At 42.1% G+C, this 19,171-nt stretch overlaps 1 protein-coding gene across 2 annotated transcripts in view; it reads left to right on the top strand.

Annotated features, from left to right (window-relative positions):
* Positions 1-749: 749 nt before the first annotated feature.
* The window catches only part of LOC109889612 (protein LSM14 homolog A), a 31,695-nt gene continuing 13,273 nt past the window's right edge, over positions 750-19,171 (top strand). The window contains exons 1-4 of one of the 2 annotated variants that reach the window (XM_020481176.2): positions 750-942; positions 7,627-7,790; positions 14,492-14,651; positions 18,593-18,727. In XM_020481176.2, the coding sequence (XP_020336765.1) occupies positions 822-942; positions 7,627-7,790; positions 14,492-14,651; positions 18,593-18,727 (580 nt within the window). In that variant the 5' untranslated portion in view covers positions 750-821. The remainder of the gene's footprint in view (positions 943-7,626; positions 7,791-14,491; positions 14,652-18,592; positions 18,728-19,171) is intronic. The other variant, XM_020481177.2, reaches the window with a different exon arrangement.

The following is a 19,171-nucleotide window of genomic DNA, read 5'->3' as shown; positions in this document are numbered from 1 at the left end:
TCATGCACAAAATAGATGTCCTAACAGAGTTGCCAAAACTATAGTTTGTTAACAAGAAATTTGTGGAGGGGTTGAAAAATGAGTTTAAATGACTCCAACCTAAGTGTATGTAAACTTCTGACTTCAACTGTATGTTTCAGTAAGATTGGATTTTTAGCATTTATAGCAATGGTTATCAACTGTACTGCAGGGATGGAACGTAAGTCGCGGAAAATTGAGCTTGTGGTGGCATTTGGGTGAGCGAGACATGACATCAGAAGAGTCACAGGGTGTGTTAATTTGAAAACAATTCCTCTTTTTTTAACCTTTTATTTAACTAGGAGTGTCAGTTAAACAAATTCTTATTTACAATGACGGCCTACTCCGGCCAAACCCAGACAAAGCTGGGCAAATTGTGCACCTCCCTATGGGACTCCCAAACACAGCCAGATAGTGACACCTCTTGCACTGAGGTACAGTAGCCTTCTACCACTGAGCCACTCAGGAGTGTTAAGTTGTGATGTCTCATCATTTCAGGTTGTTGGCATATGAGGTAGGACTAAATAGTAAATAGTGGAGTAGGGTGGTGTTATTTAAAAATATATATATATAATAATTGTGAGTGCAGTGTTAGATTGTAGGGTATTTGTTTGTTTATTTTTTCAAGCAAAGTATAAGGGAGTTGTACTCCAGTCTAGTAGGTGGCGGTAATGCAACATATTTGATACCAACCGCAGTTAAACCTCATCGAAGAGTAGCACGCAAAAGCACAAAAAGGGCTAGCCACATACATGCTTCAAAGCAACGCTCAGTGAGGGATCTAGTTGGATTTTGAAGCCATCATGAGTGGAGGAACCCCTTATATCGGGAGCAAAATCAGCCTAATTTCTAAGGCCGAGATTCGTTACGAAGGGATTCTCTACACTATTGACACTGAGAATTCGACTGTCGCACTTGCAAAAGGTAAAGAACGTTAACTCATGCAAATGTCCGCACTGTTGTGCACCAACCAAATAACGTTTAACTACATAACGTTACAGAGATGCCTGTAAGCAAACGTAATTTCATCACACTGTGACTAATTGTTTTTATGCTGTTCTGAAAAAGGTGTCTACTTAGCTAACGTTAGGAAGTTAGCTAATTGACTAGTCAGCCAGCCAACTTGCTAACTAGCTAGTAGTGTTGGCTTGTTAAACCTAAAGTTACCTGGTGATGGAGCTAGTTAAACATGTTTATTTCAAGTACAAGCTGAGAGTATCATGTAAACCTGCGGTGCGGTGACGCAGCGCGACAACTGCATCGCTAACATTCACAAGCAACTCCACGTCAGTGATGCTGAATTTCGGGAATTTGCCAGCCGGCAAAAAAAAATGTTGCGCTCTACACTGCATGGGGGGGAAAAACTGGTGCCCGTAAATTATCGAAGCTGCAAACCAAACGAGTTTTGGTTATATACAGCTAACTGCCAAAATAAAGTAAACACTTGAGTAAATGAGGGATACAAGGGTTACGGTCCAAACACTTAAGGACACCCTATCCCCTCAAATTTAGTGGACACTTCTGATGAGGTCTGACGAGTATACACTTGCAGGGAGAGGGAGGAAGGAGATAGACCAGATGCTTTTTAAAACTTTCTGTGGAGAAACCGTACCCATTACATTTAGAAAACTGCTGTAATGAACACTTATGAGAATGGTGGGCTGAATTTTTCTGGACTTTACTACCTTAAATCCTGCTTTTAAAATCAATTGGATAAAGCAATACCTAAGAACCCACTTCTATGTGGAATTGTATTCCTCATGTCTTCTCTACTTTTGGTGGCCTTAACTTCATGTTGGTTTGCTATTATAATATTGACAGTTCCAGTGAAATGTTCTGCTTTTCATTGGCAGGTTCTTGTCATGGTCCTCAATTTATAAGCCACATTTTTCTCCAGAGATATTACATGGAATAATTGGGATCTATTGTATAAAAATACTTAGTAGTTTTTAGAATATTGGTTCTGAAATAATATTCTATTGGTGAGCCAACTGGTAAATGTAGAGGTTATTTTATTTAGTTATAAGGAATTCTTATCACTTTACAAGGTTCCTGTAACACCTAAAGCTTTTGCGTGTGAAGACCTGACCCTCAGAACCTACCTTCCATTGACCCTGTTGACTCATCAGTAGGAAAGATTTATTTCTCTTTTGGTCCATTCAACAGAGCGATACGAACCTTGTTTCAGCAGGATGTTGTATCTATACCTTATGTCATGCCTTATTGGAATGGATTTATTGATATCTGTTGGAAAAGTTTGGCTGTTGCCACACATACCTACTTAACAAAATTAAGGAGGTTTCCTTTAAAATTATTCATAAATATTATCCTGCCAACCACTATATGAAGTTAATGAAAACATCAACTCAAATTGTTCCTTTTTTAATGACCACCCAGAAACAGTGCATCTTTTGGCATTGTATTCATATAAGAGAACTGGCAAGACATCAGTAGATTTATAATTGAACACATTTATGAAAATCTTACACTATTTGTGGTGAGATGTACTGCTTGGATTCTTCACCTATGATAGAAATAAGTTAACATTTGTATGTAATTAAATTATTTGGTCAATTTCATATTCACAAATGTAAATATACAAACAAAACACCACATTTTACCTTACAAAAAGAATTTGAACTGTATTTTAAGACAATTTAAATACTCTACTAACAAAAAAGCTGTTAGCGTAAGTGTATGTATGTCCCTTAAGGTCCTTGTGTAATGTGATATTGTACCCCCTAGCCCCTTTGTGTATTATTTATATGTACTACCTGTATTGATTTGTAAAGGGGAAAAAAAGGAAGGAATTAATTATTTTTAAATGTACCACCTTTGGCTAAATTTCTCACCGGTAGCTTGTGGGTGATTTTATATGCGCTACAGTCAAATGAGTGCATGTCTACTTACATTAAATATAATTAACATATGCCTACTGTATGATAGCTAGCAAATTAATTAGATAACTAACGTTAGCTTTCTTAGCTGGAACTTCTGACGGAAAATGTTTTCTACAATTCCCAAAAGATAACCAAACATTTTTACGGGTCTTGTTTGTGCCGTCATGTGCATTAGGAGCACACTAACTTATTTGCTTTCGTTTTTACTTACACTTGTATGTTGACTTCTCCATTGATGTTTTTATGTAGCGGATGTACAATCGTCGCAAATTGAATTATGGGGAGTTTCATGGCCCCGGCGTGAACATAATTGTACATTCTCAGAGCTGACTAAAAATGAGGGCTGGGGTGCTTACGCTGCAAACTTGCCTTGCTTGGCTAATCAATTGGACCGCCCTCCAAGATGGTGACGGGGATTCCCCCAAGGGTATATGGTAAGTGGACATGGGTATGTCTTAAGTGTTTGGACTGCAGGCAAAGTATATTGAAAACAAGCGCTACCACACAGGTGTGATTCCTGAGTTAATTACGCACTTAACATCTCATCATGGAGTCAAGTCTAAAAATGGCCAGTTTCCCATTTATTTTGGCTACTATGACATAAGAGGTGTTTCAATGGAGCATAGAGGGTTTAAAGTGTCTGTCTCAGTCACTTGTAAAGGTAGATCACCAGATCTCAACCCAATTGAACAATTATAGCAGATTCTGGAGTGGTGCCTGAGACAGTTTTCCACCAAATTATGGAATGTTTTGTGGAAGGGTGTTGCATCTCTCCAATAGTTCCAGACACTGGTAGAATCTATTCAGGGGTCTCCAACAGGTAAATCGCATGCTACCGGTAGCTTTGATTCAGAGGGGTTGGTGTTAAATGTGAATGACACATTTCAGTTGACTACATTCAGTTGGACAACTAACTAGGTATCTCCCTTTCACAGCCCACCTACGACTAACTCACTAAACATTTCCAGAAGTATATGCACTTTTTCCATGTGTTCCTTCTCATGCAGTCATAAACAAACCTCACAAGTATCTGACACTGCAAGCTCCCATCTACTATTTAATCAATGCAATATTGACATAATTCCACCCCCGGTTAGCCACTATTGTCTTAAAATGCCAAACCTAACACAATCTGCCAATTAATTTCCAGCAATATAGTGGCTGTCAGTGGTGCGCACATTTGTCTAACACTCCGTGTAGCCAGTTGTGTTAAACTTCTTGAGGGTGGACAGAAATATTTTCCTCAACCTTCTCAATGAAATGTTACCTGCGAAGTAGGCTTACCTGGCAGAAGTGTATATAATTTATATTTATTAACTTTGCCATGAAATGAGCAGCCGCAGTACAGAACCATAGCTAGATGACATCCAAGGCCCATTACTCACTCGCAATTTAAAGGGGCATTTTTTAAAATATAAATTTGATTTAACTAGGCAAATCCGTTAAGAACATTTGTATTTACAATGATGGCATTTACACTCAAATATACATTCTTTCAGACCTAAAAAAAAAGGTTCATGTGATTTTAACCATTGACATGGACTCGGCTCACATTTCGTTGTTTCTCTATGAACAATTGTCATTTTGAGAGTGAAAAACGAGTTTAAAACAAATTTATATGGCTTATATCCTAATTAAACTACTTTCATATTTACCTTGAATGTGTGCATTTTGAAGTAGACTACATTTCATCTCTTATTTGCCAAATTGTTATTGTTACAACAAAGTTGGAAAGAAAGTCGTAAGTATTCAGTCAACCAGATTAAATATCTTTTGGCAATGGTTTACATAACTTATTTTGGTACTCGCATCTGTCCCCCTGTGTTTCTGACCAAGTCGGAAAGTTAATGAAACAATATCAAACAAATTTTTGCTCATTGAGTGCTAGTATAGAATTCTAGTGAAGATGGAACACTGATTTGAACAGGCAGTGTGTCACATCTAATGTTTTTAAGGGAATGTTGTTGTAATGGATGTTTTCAAGTATGATTGTATGCGCACTTTCATCAAGGGCTTAGGAAACCAATTATACATCACCTTTCTCTTTATCAGTATTTGTTCTAAGTGTTACGCACGCTTCATAACATGATCAATGACTGACTAGTCAGCATCGCAGCATAACACGCTCATGAACTACCCTTCTTACTGCTTCCGAAGTGTGTTTGTTAGCAAAGAAGCTAGCGGCCAATCTTTTTATCTGTGTGATGTACACTGCTCAAAAAAAGAGAGGGAACACTAAAATAACACATCCTGGATCTGAATGAAATATTCTTATTAAACACTTTTCTTTACATCGTTGACTGTGCTGACAACAATCACACAAATTCTCAATGGAAATCAAATTTATCAACCCATGGAGGTCTGGATTTGGAGTCACACTTAAAATTTAAAGTGGAAAATCACACTACAGGCTGATCCAACTTTGATGTAATGTCCTTAAAACAAGTCAAAATGAGGTTCAGTAGTGTGTGTGTGGCCTCCACGTGCCTGTATGACCTCCCTACAATGCCTGGGCATGCTCCTGATGAGGTGGCGGATGGTCTCCTGAGGGATCTCCTCCCAGACCTGGACTAAAGCATCCGCCAACTCCTGGACAGTCTGTGGTGCAACGATGGAGCGAGACATGATGTCCCAGATGTGCTCAATTGGATTCAGGTCTGGGGAACGGGCGGGCCAGTCCATAGCATCAATGCCTTCCTCTTGCAGGAACTGCTGACACACTCCAGCCACATGAGGTCTTGCATTAGGAGGAACCCAGGGCCAACCGCACCAGCATATGGTCTCACAAGGGGTCTGAGGATCTCATCTCGGTACCTAATGGCAGTCAGGCTACCTCTGGCGAGCACATGGAGGGCTGTGCGGCCTCCCCAAAGAAATGCCACCCCACAACATGACTGACCCACCGCCAAACCGGTCATGCTGGAGGATGTTTCGGCAGCAGAACGTTCTCCACGGCGTCTCCAGACTGTCACATGCTCAGTGTGAACCTGCTTTCATCTGTGACGAGCACAGGGCGCCAGTGGCGAATTTGCCAATCTTGGTGTTCTCTGGCAAATGCCAAACGTCCTGCACGGCGTTGGGCTGTAAGCACAACCCCTACCTGTGGATGTCTGGCCCTCATACCACCCTCATGGAGTCTGTTTCTGACCGTTTGAGCAGACTCATGCCATCCTGGATGAGCTGCACTACCTGAGCCACTTGTGTGGGTTGTAGACTCCGTCTCATGCTACCACTAGAGTGAAAGCACCGCCAGCATTCAAAAGTGACAAACTTCAGCCAGGAAGCATAGGAACTGAGAAGTGGTCGGTCTGTGGTTGCCACCTGCAGAACCACTCCTTTATTGGGGGTGTCTTGCTAATTGCCTATAATTTCCACCTGTTGTTTATTCCATTTGCACAACAGGATGTGAAATTTATTTTCAATCAGTGTTGCTTCCTAAGTGGACAGTTTGATTTCACAGAAGTGTGATTGACTTGGAGTTACATTGTGTTGTTTAAGTGTTCCCTTTTATTTTTTTGAGCAGTGTATTTCGGGTGTACTTATGTTCTCTAAAGCACTGCAATCATGCATTCTGATAACTGGAGTATAACTGCATGTGATCAGAGGGCATAATACCCTACTTACATTCACGCTGAGTTTACCAACAGACTGACCAACTCCAATAGACAAAAGCCTTCTATACGACAGACCAATCCAAACTCCTCTCTCGGCATGTCCAGCCCACTTATTTCAGCCAATCATGGCTAGTGGGAAGGTTACAAACTGAAGTTATAGGCTGTAGCCTTGTTGTTGTTCAATTATTAATGGCCATGTTTAGATAATTGCTTCCAATTTCATTGTGGTCAGTCACAGCTCTATCGCAATTGCCAATTGTTTGATTTACCGTCAATCTAATTCTGTCAGATTATGCTACAGGTAAATAAAATAACACTGACAACACTAATACATAGGTAGTGCTTTTGTACAAGCATAATATTCCACAATTTACTTAATACAAAAACCTGTGGTTGAAATGTAATATTTTAGCTTTTTGTAATAAACAAATGTCTTTAAAGGGTTTAATTAGTTTCTAGTGCATAACATAAAAGTATCTTTACCCTCTACTCTTTACCTCTGTTCTCTTTCACCACCAGCAGTTACCATACCTGGTCTACTAGGTGGTTGCTACTTAAAGTCCCCTAGTTAGCTAGCTAATTTGTCCTGGAATATAAACATTGGGTTGTTATTTTACCTGAAATGCACCCTGTCCTCTACTCCGACAATTAATCCACAGATATAAAATTAAAAAAATGTCATCTCTCCTCCTTCAGGCTTCTTTTTCTTTGGCCTTTTTTATATGGCGGTTGGAAACCAACTTTACAGCATTACTATAACCGACCAGAGTGTGGACCTAAAGTTCATTTTCAATCACCCACGTGGGTATATGCTCTAAAAACCAATGAGGAGATGGGAGAGGCCAGACTTGCGGGGCGTTGCGCGTCACAAATCAAACCAATTTCTCTTTTGGCGCTTGGCCACGAAGCGCGCAAACAGTGTGGGTGCAATGATTAAATAACATGTATGTGTACATTTATTTTGCGAGGGGGTGAACAACTTTTTTTTTTTCCCCCAGTCCAACAGTACACCTGACTCAAAGTACATTTTGGCTACACATTGCATGTCATGTCACTGCTTATGCTAACTGAATGCTTTGTCTTTCCCCATTTAGTTCGGTCTTTTGGCACTGAGGATCGGCCCACTGATAGGCCCATCCCGCCCCGAGATGAGATCTTTGAGTACATAATCTTCAGAGGCAGTGACATCAAGGACCTGACTGTGTGTGAGCCGCCAAAGCCAACATGCTCTTTCCCGCAGGACCCTGCCATCGTCCAGGTACAGCTTCTCCCAACCACAAAGTACTTCAATATCCTAAGTACACCCTTGTAAAACAGACATATGTAGTAAAAGTCAAGAATCAGCTAAGTGTCAATTTGCATTCTATTATAGAAAGCATTATTCATGTTACAGGCTTTGGTTTCTCCATTTATGTTTTGAGGTTGGACTTTAGCTCGTTAGCACATAGGGTGCACCGATTGTCACCTCGTTAGTCAGTATGGTTACACCTGTGCTGGTTATCTCATTGGTGTGAAGGTGTTTCACCTGTGCCTTTTTGTTTGCCTCTTGTTGGGCAAATTTAGTGGGCCATCATAGTGGGTGTCTTTTTTAGGTTCCAGTTGTTACTCGTCAACTTTCAGTGGACACCCCCATGAGTGTCTTTCAGAACCCATCTTAAAACCCCACCTGTTTCGGTTATTGGTCGGTGACTTTGTTTGTACCCTCTTCTGTTTGAGCTACATTTTGGTTTTCTTGCTGTGGAACGTAACACATAGCGATGTACCGATACGATTTGCCTTGGTCCCCGGTTCAAATGTTTACGATATGAATGCATCGGTCTGTGGGAGCCCAAACCGATACAAATTAAACATGCATCAGTCAGAACCGGTTTCACTTATTTTCATTTTTTAGGCATGTGACTGAATGGCTCAAATCAGTCTTATTTAGCAAAATTTAAAATGAGTTTTTTACATAGCTACAAAATGGTGTATATAATACACTGCATTTTTGAAGAGCGATGGGAAAGTAATTCTGCTTTGAAAGTTGATAAACTTGCAAACTTACTTTTGAGAAGGGCCATTGACTGTTTTGGGACCTACTGGAGAGCTCTCCTTTGTCTACACCCATTCAGCCTTGTTCCCACCCTCTTAAGCCAGTTCCACCTATCTTTAAGTATTCACATGTGAGGTCATGTGCTAAACAGTGAGTAGTGTAGTGAAGATTAAGACTAAAAGTGGTAGGAGCCTACAATAGGGAAAAATTCCAGCTAAACAAATATTTTATAAATATTACATGCTTACCCAGACACGCTTGTCTAAATTGATGGGTCATGTGAAAGAAATGCTATAACCCCTATCCAACATTCGTCTTATTATTTTTGACCAGGGGGCACACCAACACTCAGACATAATTAACTAAACATTTGTGTTTAGTGAGTCTGCCAGATCAGATGCAGTAGGGATGACCAGGGATGTTCTCTAAGTGTGTCAATGTGTCCATGTCAATTTTCCTGTCAAAATGTGACGAGTACTTTTGGGAGTCAGGGAAAATGTACAGTGGGAGAACAAGTATTTGATACACTGCCGATTTTGCAGGTTTTCCTACTTACAAAGCATGTAGAGGTCTCATTTTATCATAGGTACATTTCAACTGTGAGATGGAATCTAAAACAAAAATCCAGAAAATCATATTGTATAATTAAGTAATTTAATTTGCATTTTATTGCATGACATAAGTATTTGATCACCTACCAACCAGTAAGAATTGTTAGTTTTCTTTAAGAAGCCCTCCTGTTCTCCACTCATTACCTGTATTAACTGCACCTGTCCACACACTCAAACAGACTCCAACCTCTCCACAATGGCCAAGACCAGAGAGCTGTGTAAGGATATCAGGGATAAAATTGTAGACCTGCACAAGGCTGGGATGGGCTACAGGACAATAGGCAAGCAGCTTGGTGAGAAGGCAACAACTGTTGGCGCAATTATTCGAAAATGGAAGAAGTTCAAGATGACAGTCAATCACCCTCGGTCTGGGGCTCCATGTAAAATCTCACCTCGTGGGGCATCAATTATCGTGAGGGATCAGCCAAAAACTACACGGCAGGACCTGGTCAATGACCTGAAGAGCGCTGGGACCACAGTCTCAAAGAGAACCATTAGTAACACTACGCCGTCATGGATTAAAATCTTGCAGCGCACGCAAGATCCCCCTGCTCAAGCCAGTGCATGTCCAGGCCCGTCTGAAGTTTGCCAATGACCATCTAGATGATCCAGAGGAGGAATGGGAGAAGGTCATGTGGTCTGATGAGAAGAAAATAGAGCTTTTTGGTCTAAACTCCACTTGCTGTGTTTGGAGGAAGGATGAGTACGACCCCAAGAACACCATCCCAACTGTGAAGCATGGAGGTGGAAACATCCTCCTTTGGGGAGGATGCTTTTCTGCAAAGGGGACAGGCCGACTGCACCGTATTGAGGGGAGGATGGATGGGGCCATGTATCGCGAGATCTTGACCAACAACCTCTTCCCCTCAGTAAGAGCATTGAAGATGGGTTGTGGCTGGGTCTTCCAGCATGACAACGATCCGAAACACACAGCCAAGGCAACTAAGGAGTGGTCCGTAAGAAGTATCTCAAGGTCCTGGAGTGGCCTAGCAAGTCTCCAGACCTGAACCCAATAGAAAATCCATATAAAAGTATATTTCCCAGCGACAGCCCCGAAACCTGAAGGATCTGGAGAAGGTCTGTATGGAGGAGTGGGCCAAACTCCCTTGCTGCAGTGTGTGCAAACCTGGTCAAGAACTACAGGAAACGTATGATCTCTGTAATTGCAAACAAAGGTTTCTGTACCAAATATTAAGTTCTGCTTTTCTGATGTATCAAATACTTATGTCATGCAATAAAATGCAAATTAATTACTTAAAAATCATACAATGTGATTTTCTTGGTTTTTGTTTTAGATTCCCTCACAGTTGAAGTGTACCTAATGATAAAAATTAGACCTCTACATGCTTTGTAAGTAGGAAACACTGCCGATTTTGCAGGTTGTCAAATACTTGTTCTCCCCACTGTATGTAGTAAAAACTACTTTTTTTGTTTTCTTTCGGGAATGTAGTTAAGTAAGTTGCCAAAAATATAAATGGTAAAGTAATGTACAGATACCCCCCCCAAAAAAAAAAATACTGAAGTACTTTACACCACTGCCAAAATGCATTCACACCAGTACATTAGCATATTTGAAATACTGTTACACAACTTATGTATGCAATACTATGTGATAAGGCCATGCAACCTGAGTTGAAACATGATTTGAGGTGCAAATGTACAGTACATAAACAGATGCATCCTCCATATTTGTGGTTGACACTTGATACAGTCACATGATTGTATGTCACAAAATCATACGACCACATTCATTTTATATCAATATTTTGCTAAGTGAATGGGTCTCTACAAAAGGTGTAAACGGCACAGCCAAATGGTTACTTGCATAGCAGCAATTTCAAAAAATGGTGTCAATACAAATGATATACAGTACCGGTATGTACAATAACGATATCCGTGATAGATGATATGCATACAATCAGGGGTAAAGTGGCTGAGCAGTAGTGTTAGAATAGAGGCACTGCCGATAGTGCTGATGACTGGTCTGTCCGAACCACGCATGAACAAGGGAATCTGTATTTGGAGAGCCTGTTTCTGTCCTGCCCTTGACTTTGATGCTGGGCATGTGATGTCGATTTGCCTCTTCGTCACAACTCCCTGATCTTCTCAAAGATAAGTTTGTCTAGCTGTGTCCAGTCCAGGTGGTCCTTGTACAGGCAGACTATCTATGGGAGGAAGGATGTCAGAGTCGCGCTGAAACCTGGTCCTGACAGTCCAAACGCTCCTTGGCGACAACACCAGGCTCCAGAGCACCGAAGCTGTGAAACGGAACAATCACAAAAAAATCATACATTACAACCCTGCACAACATCAATTGACCTAAGTTTAGAGCAGAATAATAACCTCATACAATGCAATGACAATTATTTTCCCCTGAAGTGCTGGTACTGCTTGATCTGTGGCAGTGGTATGGAGTCAGGTGTTGCCCGCCATAGCTTTCCACCAGCACTGTACCATCCTCCAGTCCAACTAGCTGTGGGATGTTGACCCCTGTCAAGGTGCTGCCCTTCACAACACCAGCCATCTCCGACAGTGTTCACTTGGGTCTTTCTGAAGCGCTACTTAAGGCTGAAGCACCAGTCGGACTTGGTGTGGCCTGTGATCAGGAAGTGAAGGTCCAAGACTATGGTGGAGCTTGTGCATGGTCCACCAGGCACAATACCAGTGCACAATCTTGTTCTTGTTTTGGCCACTGCAGTTATCACACTTCAGGTCCTCACGCATTTCCCCAATTCTGTAGTTAGTGACAATGCTACATGTCGTTGACTGCTCTGCTGCCTTTGCTTGTTTGGGCCAGCTCTCTTGTTGATGGGAAGCATTAGAACTTTCTCCTAGTATGACTGGTGGAGAGGTCAGGTGTGTTCTACTGATCCTGAAGGACAAATCCCAGATACAAATATCTAGTTAACATTGCTAGTTATAGGTTCAATGTTAAATGGCACTCTGAGAACATTCCTAACGTTACACACTTACTTAATACAAGTAAGTTAATATTAGCTAGCAAGCCAGCCATCTAACGCTAGCTAGCTAACAGCAAACTAACTTGGTCTTTTGTTTAGATGTCACGTTAGCTTCTAAAAAATGAACTGTAATCCATAGTAGTGTTACTAGTAATACAAACCGATTGTCATAGTTAACCAAATAGGTTCCATCTTTAGCTAACAAGCCAACCAGCAAGCTTCAACTTGCAATGAAACAACTTTCTGACAAAATTAGAAACATATCTGAAACTGTAGCTAAATTCTTACGCGGTTCAATGGATGAAAGCTTCACAGCAGACTGCAACCCCTTTTTATTAAATAAGATGTCCTTGGTCGTTTCCGTTTAGGCCAAACAAGTTGTGCAAACTGTGTCAACTTCTTCCGTGACAACACTGTTGATCGCAGTTTCTTCCCCATCACTGTGGAGTCTTCTGACAATGTCTCCTTCAATAAATGTTTTTACCTAAATCAGGGATTTCCTCATCGATTTGATCCATTTTCAGAGAGTCGACATGGCACGATCATCCTCCAGAAAGTCCATCACAACTTTTCCCCACTGACCTTTGTCGATAGCGCCTGAAATTCAGGGCAGTAATGTTATTGAGAGCAGTAGCAACATATTTGTAGTTCTCCATGGCTAATTTCATCTTTCAAACGGCAGTAGAATGGATTATCTACGCATAACGAGCAGCTCATTTTATAGACACAAGATGCTACACCGCAGACCAATCTGAAACTCATCTCTCGGCATGTCCAGCCCACTCGTCTCAGCCAATCATGGCTAGCAGGAAGGTTCCTGTCTTTGGCTAAATCAACTAGGCTCTAGTAATTCAACAATATTATTTGTATTTACAGATGCCATAAGTTTGTTATTAAGGCACATGACAGTTCACATGTTAGAAGGCATTTTTGCCTCCAAAAGCATTTTGATAAATTATTTTTTTAGTTTCAGTCTGAAGTCATGACTTCAAATCAAATTTTATTAGCCACATGCACCGAATACAACAGTGAAATGCTTACTTACTAACCAACAATGCAGTTTAAAAAAAATATGGATAAGAATGCGAACAGTCCGGATGCTCTCAATGGTGCATCTGTAGAAACTTGAGGATCTGAGGACTTATGCCAAATCCTTTCAGTCTCCTGAGGGAGAATCGGTTTTGTTGTGCCCTCTTCACAACTGTCCAGACTTGCGGCATACGCCTAGTTTCCTGAATCGGGTCACCATATGGTCTTGTTCTGGAAATAACTCCTCTGTTATGACTGAAATGATGCGTCCTCTCCTTCAGTTCAGTAGCCTATCCAACTTTATGCATATAACTGCATATGGCTGACAGAGCAATGGTGTGGGAGATGCAGATGCCCGCGCCAACGAGAGATGGGCCTAATAGGTTATTTGTACATTTGGCACCTTCAGCATTCAGATGCTTGTAAAATTGCTTTCGCAATGTCAAATCATAGGCATTATTAGAGTGACAACCAATGTAATTAGCTGGGTCATTGTTACCAAATGCGTGTCTTACCAGAGTTGTGTAACCTACCGAAGTCCGCAACTCTCATCCAACTGCTGATTGGGGTTTTCAATCATTCCAAAAAAAAATTATTTAGATTATTCAGGTTCACCATAAGAAATAGCTTTGAAAGTTTTGCTTTAAACAGTCAGTGTATTTGGTCATTTTTACATGAATAAGAATTTCAAAAAGGACCGCTATCATTTCTCATTCATTAGTCAGAGCGGGAGAAGCTCTGTAAACTTCTAAACTATTTGCTTTCGAGACAGGTCAAATCCAAAGCTGCATTATATTAACTGTCTAAATGCCAAGATGGTTTCAAAAAAAATATTGACATGGTACTAGCTCAACATTTTCAATCTGAAAAAATGATTAAATTAATCAGGTGGTGAATAGATAAATGAGGGGGATGAACATACTGTACATTTCCCACTCCTAATCTGATAGTGGGGTGGTCTGCCCAATGGCTCAGCTCAGGTGCACACACACACACACACACACACACACACACAGGGTCACTCAGCTTAGAGTAGTAATCTCAGACAGATGTAGCACAAAGAGGCCCAGCTCCTGAACTCTCATAGGCAGCAGATATTTAATTTTAAAATGGAAAATTAAGGTGTTTATGCTAAAAATGTTAGTGCATCAATTCGTTCCACTAATCAAACTAAATCGTACCAGATCGTTTCAATCTAAAGTATCAAAGCCCGTGCATCTAGATGCGTATCGACTCATTCATGAAACTAGAGATGCACAACCCTAATAAGTGCACCTGTGCAGTGATATTTGGCTTCAACTCCCTTTCTCGCTTTCTTCCTCTCCAGTCCTCTGTGTGCTCAGCCCCTCCACCTGCTCCTGCTGCCACTTCAGCTCCATTCCAGTCGGTGGGCTCCAACGGCCTGTTCAACCGAGCTCCCGTGCCCCTGTACAACCAGTGTAACACCAGCCCCCTGGTGTCAATGCAGTTTGGCACCGTTGGTGACGGTAAGAGCCACAGCAACACAAAGCCTGGATATGGTGAGGAAGGGACCGCTAGCTAGGTTAATCACTAGTGTGTTCAAGGTCTGATATTAGTCAGTCATACTTTACTAATGTCAACTGTGTTCTAAAGCTTATATTGTCAGTCACGTTATACCTTCAAATGCAAGCTAATGCTATGCATTAAGCGATCTACCTGTCAAATGCAGGTATGTTTTAAGCTCTGTCAGGAAGTGACAGTCATTTATGCTTTCCAAGGGTTGCAGGCTGCCACATGGCTCTTGGATCAAGCTGGGCATTTCAGATGCAGAAGGTTTGACTGGGCTCCACTATGCCAAAAGAGTCACGTAGACTGTCGGCTCCCTTATGTTTTACACATTTGATATTCAGTGTGATAGTACTCGCCATTTCCGCTCCATTACGAAGATGCTGCTAGTACTCAGCGAAGGGTCACAGGTCAGGAAGCAAATCAGGAAACAATGAGCCCAGTCAGGTTACTTCTGTAACCCTGATTCTCTGATATTATGAGTGAGATCTCACGTGGGATTCAGCTGAATCTTGAGGAACCATTTACACACGTCTGTTAGACAGACCAGTCGAAGGGAGGTGAACCCCTCCGTTCATAATAAGGAGCTACTTGCTCACCCTGTGGTGATTCTCGAGCATGCCGAACTTCGTCACGCTCTTACAAGTAGGGGAATATCTCACTCATAACATCAGAGAACCATGGTAATGAAAGTAACCTTGATTTCTCTCAATTATTTGTCCCCATATTGCACTTGGGATATGGCCAACTCCATTATTGCAAACATGCTCTCCAAAGCCAGGTAGTCTTAACATATCAACCCTCAGAGGCCCTGACACTGAGGACACTATGTACCAAGGAAGTTGCAGTGATGTCTAGCCGGTAGAACCTGTGCATGTATGCAGGGATTCCCAACAAGCTGCATTGCAAATCTCCTGTAAGTAGATGCCCTTTGAACTGTGCCCAAGAGGTAGCCATACCTCTACTGTCCGGCGGCTGTAATCCCTTGTTATTATAGGCCAATAAAATAGCGTCCACAATCCAATGTGATAACTGTTGACGAGTGTGGCCTCCCCTTGGCGACGCTCTTGGTGTATCCAAGTAAATGCACAATATGCGTACTGGACACAAATGGTGAAGTTCTTCTGTAGAAGTGGTGGGTGGAAAGCCACAAGCTCCAAGGTGAGACGATTGAAACCGGGGAAAAGCCTGGGGCAAACTGTAGGCACCAATGGTGAACTGACGGCGCATGCGGCTCACATACTTGCTTTGTGAACTTAAGTTTTTTATTTAACCAGGCAAGTCAGTTAAGAACACATTCTTATTTTCAATGACGGCCTGGGAACAGTGGGTTAACTGCCTGTTCAGGGGCAGAACGACAGATTTGTACTTTGTCAGCTCGGGGTTTGAACTCTCAACCTTCCGGTTACTAGTCCAACGCTCTAACCACTTATTTCCAAAGCCTATATGACAGGCCAAAATAGTGTCTAGATAGACTGAGGAGAAAGCAATAAGGACAAAGCAATAAGGACCTGCAAAAAGCACAACTTTTTTTTTGTTGTCACATTTTCTCAAATGCACCACTTGTTTGCATACAGCGAGTGTGTAGAAGGGGCCCTGACACTCTGGATAGTCAATGACTGAGGCAGGCCTGTCACATTCAGATTTGACCTCATGGGCCAGGCCCAGAAGGCCATTGTGTTTGAGTGAGGGTGGAAATAAATCTTTGTTTGCTTGGGTCAGAAGATTCCCCCCCCCAGTTGCCAGGGCTTGTCGTACAGCACGAGAATGATCTCCGCTAACCAGAGCTTGCCTGGCCATCGAGGGGCTATCAAGATGAATGACTCTTACCTCACTGTCTAGCTGTCATTTCTGTGATTTATTATCAAGCTGGACACAATCAAGAAACTGTATGATTTGAAGGTCCATTTTTAATTTGTACTTTTTTTTTCTTGAGGTATTTTCCCCCACCCCAAAAATATACAGTGCATTTGGAAAGTATTCAGACCCCCTTTTTTTCTAATTTTGTTACGTTACAGCTGCCTTCTAAAATGGATTAAATACATTTGAAAAAATCCTCATCAATTGACACTACCCCACAATGACAAATCGAAAACAGGTTTTTAGAAATGAACGCGTTTTATTAAAAATAAACACATCTAATTTACATAAGTATTCAGACCCTTTGCTATGAGACTAGAAAATGAGCTCAGGGTCATCCTGTTTCTATTGATCATCCTTAAGATGTTTCTACAACTTGATTGGAGTCCACCTGTGGTAAATTCAATTGATTGGATATGATTTGGAAAGGCACACACCTGTCTATATAAGGTCCCATAGTTGACAGTTCATGTCGGAGCAAAAACCAAGCCATGAGGTCGACTGATTTGTCCTACAAGATTGTTTCGAGGCACAGATCTGGGGAAGGGTACCAAAACATTTCTGCAGCATTGAAGGTCCCCAAGAACACAGTAGCCGCCAACATTTTTAAATGGAAGAAATTTGGAACCACCAAGACTCTTCCTAGGGCTGGTCGCCATGCTGAGCAATCGGGGGAGGGCCTTGGTCAGGGAGGTGACCAAGAACCCAATGGTTGTTCTGACAGAGCTCCAGAGTTCCTCTGAAGTTCCAGAAGGACAACCATCTCTGCAGCACTCCACTAATGTGGCCAGATGGAAGCCACTCCTCAGTAAAAGGCACATAACAGCCCGCTTTGTCCGGTCTGGTCCACCTGAGGTGGCAGCTCAGCACACAGGCGCTGGGGTGTACCCCTAGGTCTGGCGCACCTTCTTCCCTACAGGGAAATCAGCTAAATGGGACTGCTCCCCCACTGATCTGTGCGACAAGTTGGACTGTTGGTTTGCAGCACGCTACATTGCTGGTCACTCAGTTAGCACTGGTGCTAGAGAACTGCCCTTCTCCCAGCTGCAGCACCTTGGCTCATAGAGCGATTGGAGACCAGGTTGCCATTATATCTAGATCTGCCGGGCAGGTGGTGGCAAGCCTGGCCTTGATACTGTAGCTGACCTGGTTTTTGACTCTCTTGAACCTGAGAACCTAGTAGTTGTAGTCGGTAAGTATAAAAATGACAGCGTTATCTAAACCATACAAAATAACTGAACTAGCTGAGGTAGGCCATGTGAGCGTTTTGCCCAGTCTAGGTTAGCGGTACAGCCAGACTTGCTGCCTTAGCTAGCCTGTTACAGGCAGTCTTGTAGACTGGGTCACAGTGTGGTGGGACTGGTTCAGTTAGTAGGCACAAAGCAACTTAATGCTAGGCGAACTAGAAAATGGGAGCTAAGCTAGCAATAGCAAGATGGTTGTAGCTAGCATTCATTGTGACGGCTAGTGGTGTGGCTTAAGGTAGCACTGGCCAGTATTTAGTGAACCTCAACTCGCTTGTCTAGTTAGAGCTGCCTGAGCATGTTTATTTCCCATGGGTACGGCGGCCCATTTTATAAGTATTGGTAACGTGTGTGCTAGTCGACGTTTATCCGTTAAGGCTTGTGTTTTCTAGCTAGTGTTCACCTAGTGGGCTAATAGCATAGCGTGCTAACACAGGAGACAAAGCAACATGTTTTTGGTAAGTTACTCAACACAAGACTAGAGCTGAAATTTCTGCGCTCGGTGGTGTAACCTCGCGGCACTTGCGAAACAGTTAAACATATATTTTCGTGCTGAGGAAAGCTTAGAGAAGTACTCGTGAGAATTACCATAGGACAGGTGAGTCGCTCCTTAGATAATGGGAGGGGCTCACCTCATTCACCTTTCGACCAACTGACATTTGTAATTGGTTCTTCGAGATTCGGGTGAATCGCACGTGAGATATAAAAAAGAATAATTGAAAGAATCAGAGAGGACTCTTCACACTTGTGCAGTTCTTGCCCTCAATACTCTACACCTGCTGTTCCTCTCCATACAGGAAGATCAGTGACGCCCTCCTCCTTTGGGAGCGACACAAGCTCCGCTGCAACCCAGTCCCAGAGCAGTGCTATTGGCGCTGCTCTCCCCACTGATTCACACTCTCTGGGTACTGCTACTGTCCTTGTATCTAAAGGTAAAGGACACACACGAGGAAGAGAAACACTGATTTGTTCTACTACGTACTCACCTTGGTGAAACAAACTCATTTGAAACTAGCTGTAGATTTAACCTATTCCCTCCCTACAACTCATCTGTAGAGCACATGGTCGTTTTCTTTCAAGGGATGGCTAACCTGAATATTTCCTTTCTTGTGGCACATGGACACCTACTCAAGGGATTTTCTTTATTTTTACTATTTTCTACATTGTAAATATCTATGAAATAACACATATTTCAGATTCTTCAAAGTAACCACCCTTTGCTCTCAACCAGCTTCATTGGGAATGCTTTTCCAACAGTCTTGAAGGAGTTCCCACATATGCTGAGCACTTGTTGGCTGCTTTCCTGTCACTCTGCGGTCCAACTCATCCCGAACTGTTTCAATTGGGTGGAGGTTGGGTAATTGTGGAGGCCAGGT

This window comes from Oncorhynchus kisutch, linkage group LG4 (genome assembly GCF_002021735.2).
Source record: "Oncorhynchus kisutch isolate 150728-3 linkage group LG4, Okis_V2, whole genome shotgun sequence".
In the NCBI taxonomy this organism is placed as follows: domain Eukaryota; kingdom Metazoa; phylum Chordata; class Actinopteri; order Salmoniformes; family Salmonidae; genus Oncorhynchus; species Oncorhynchus kisutch.
This window is presented reverse-complemented; position numbering and strand designations above follow the sequence as displayed.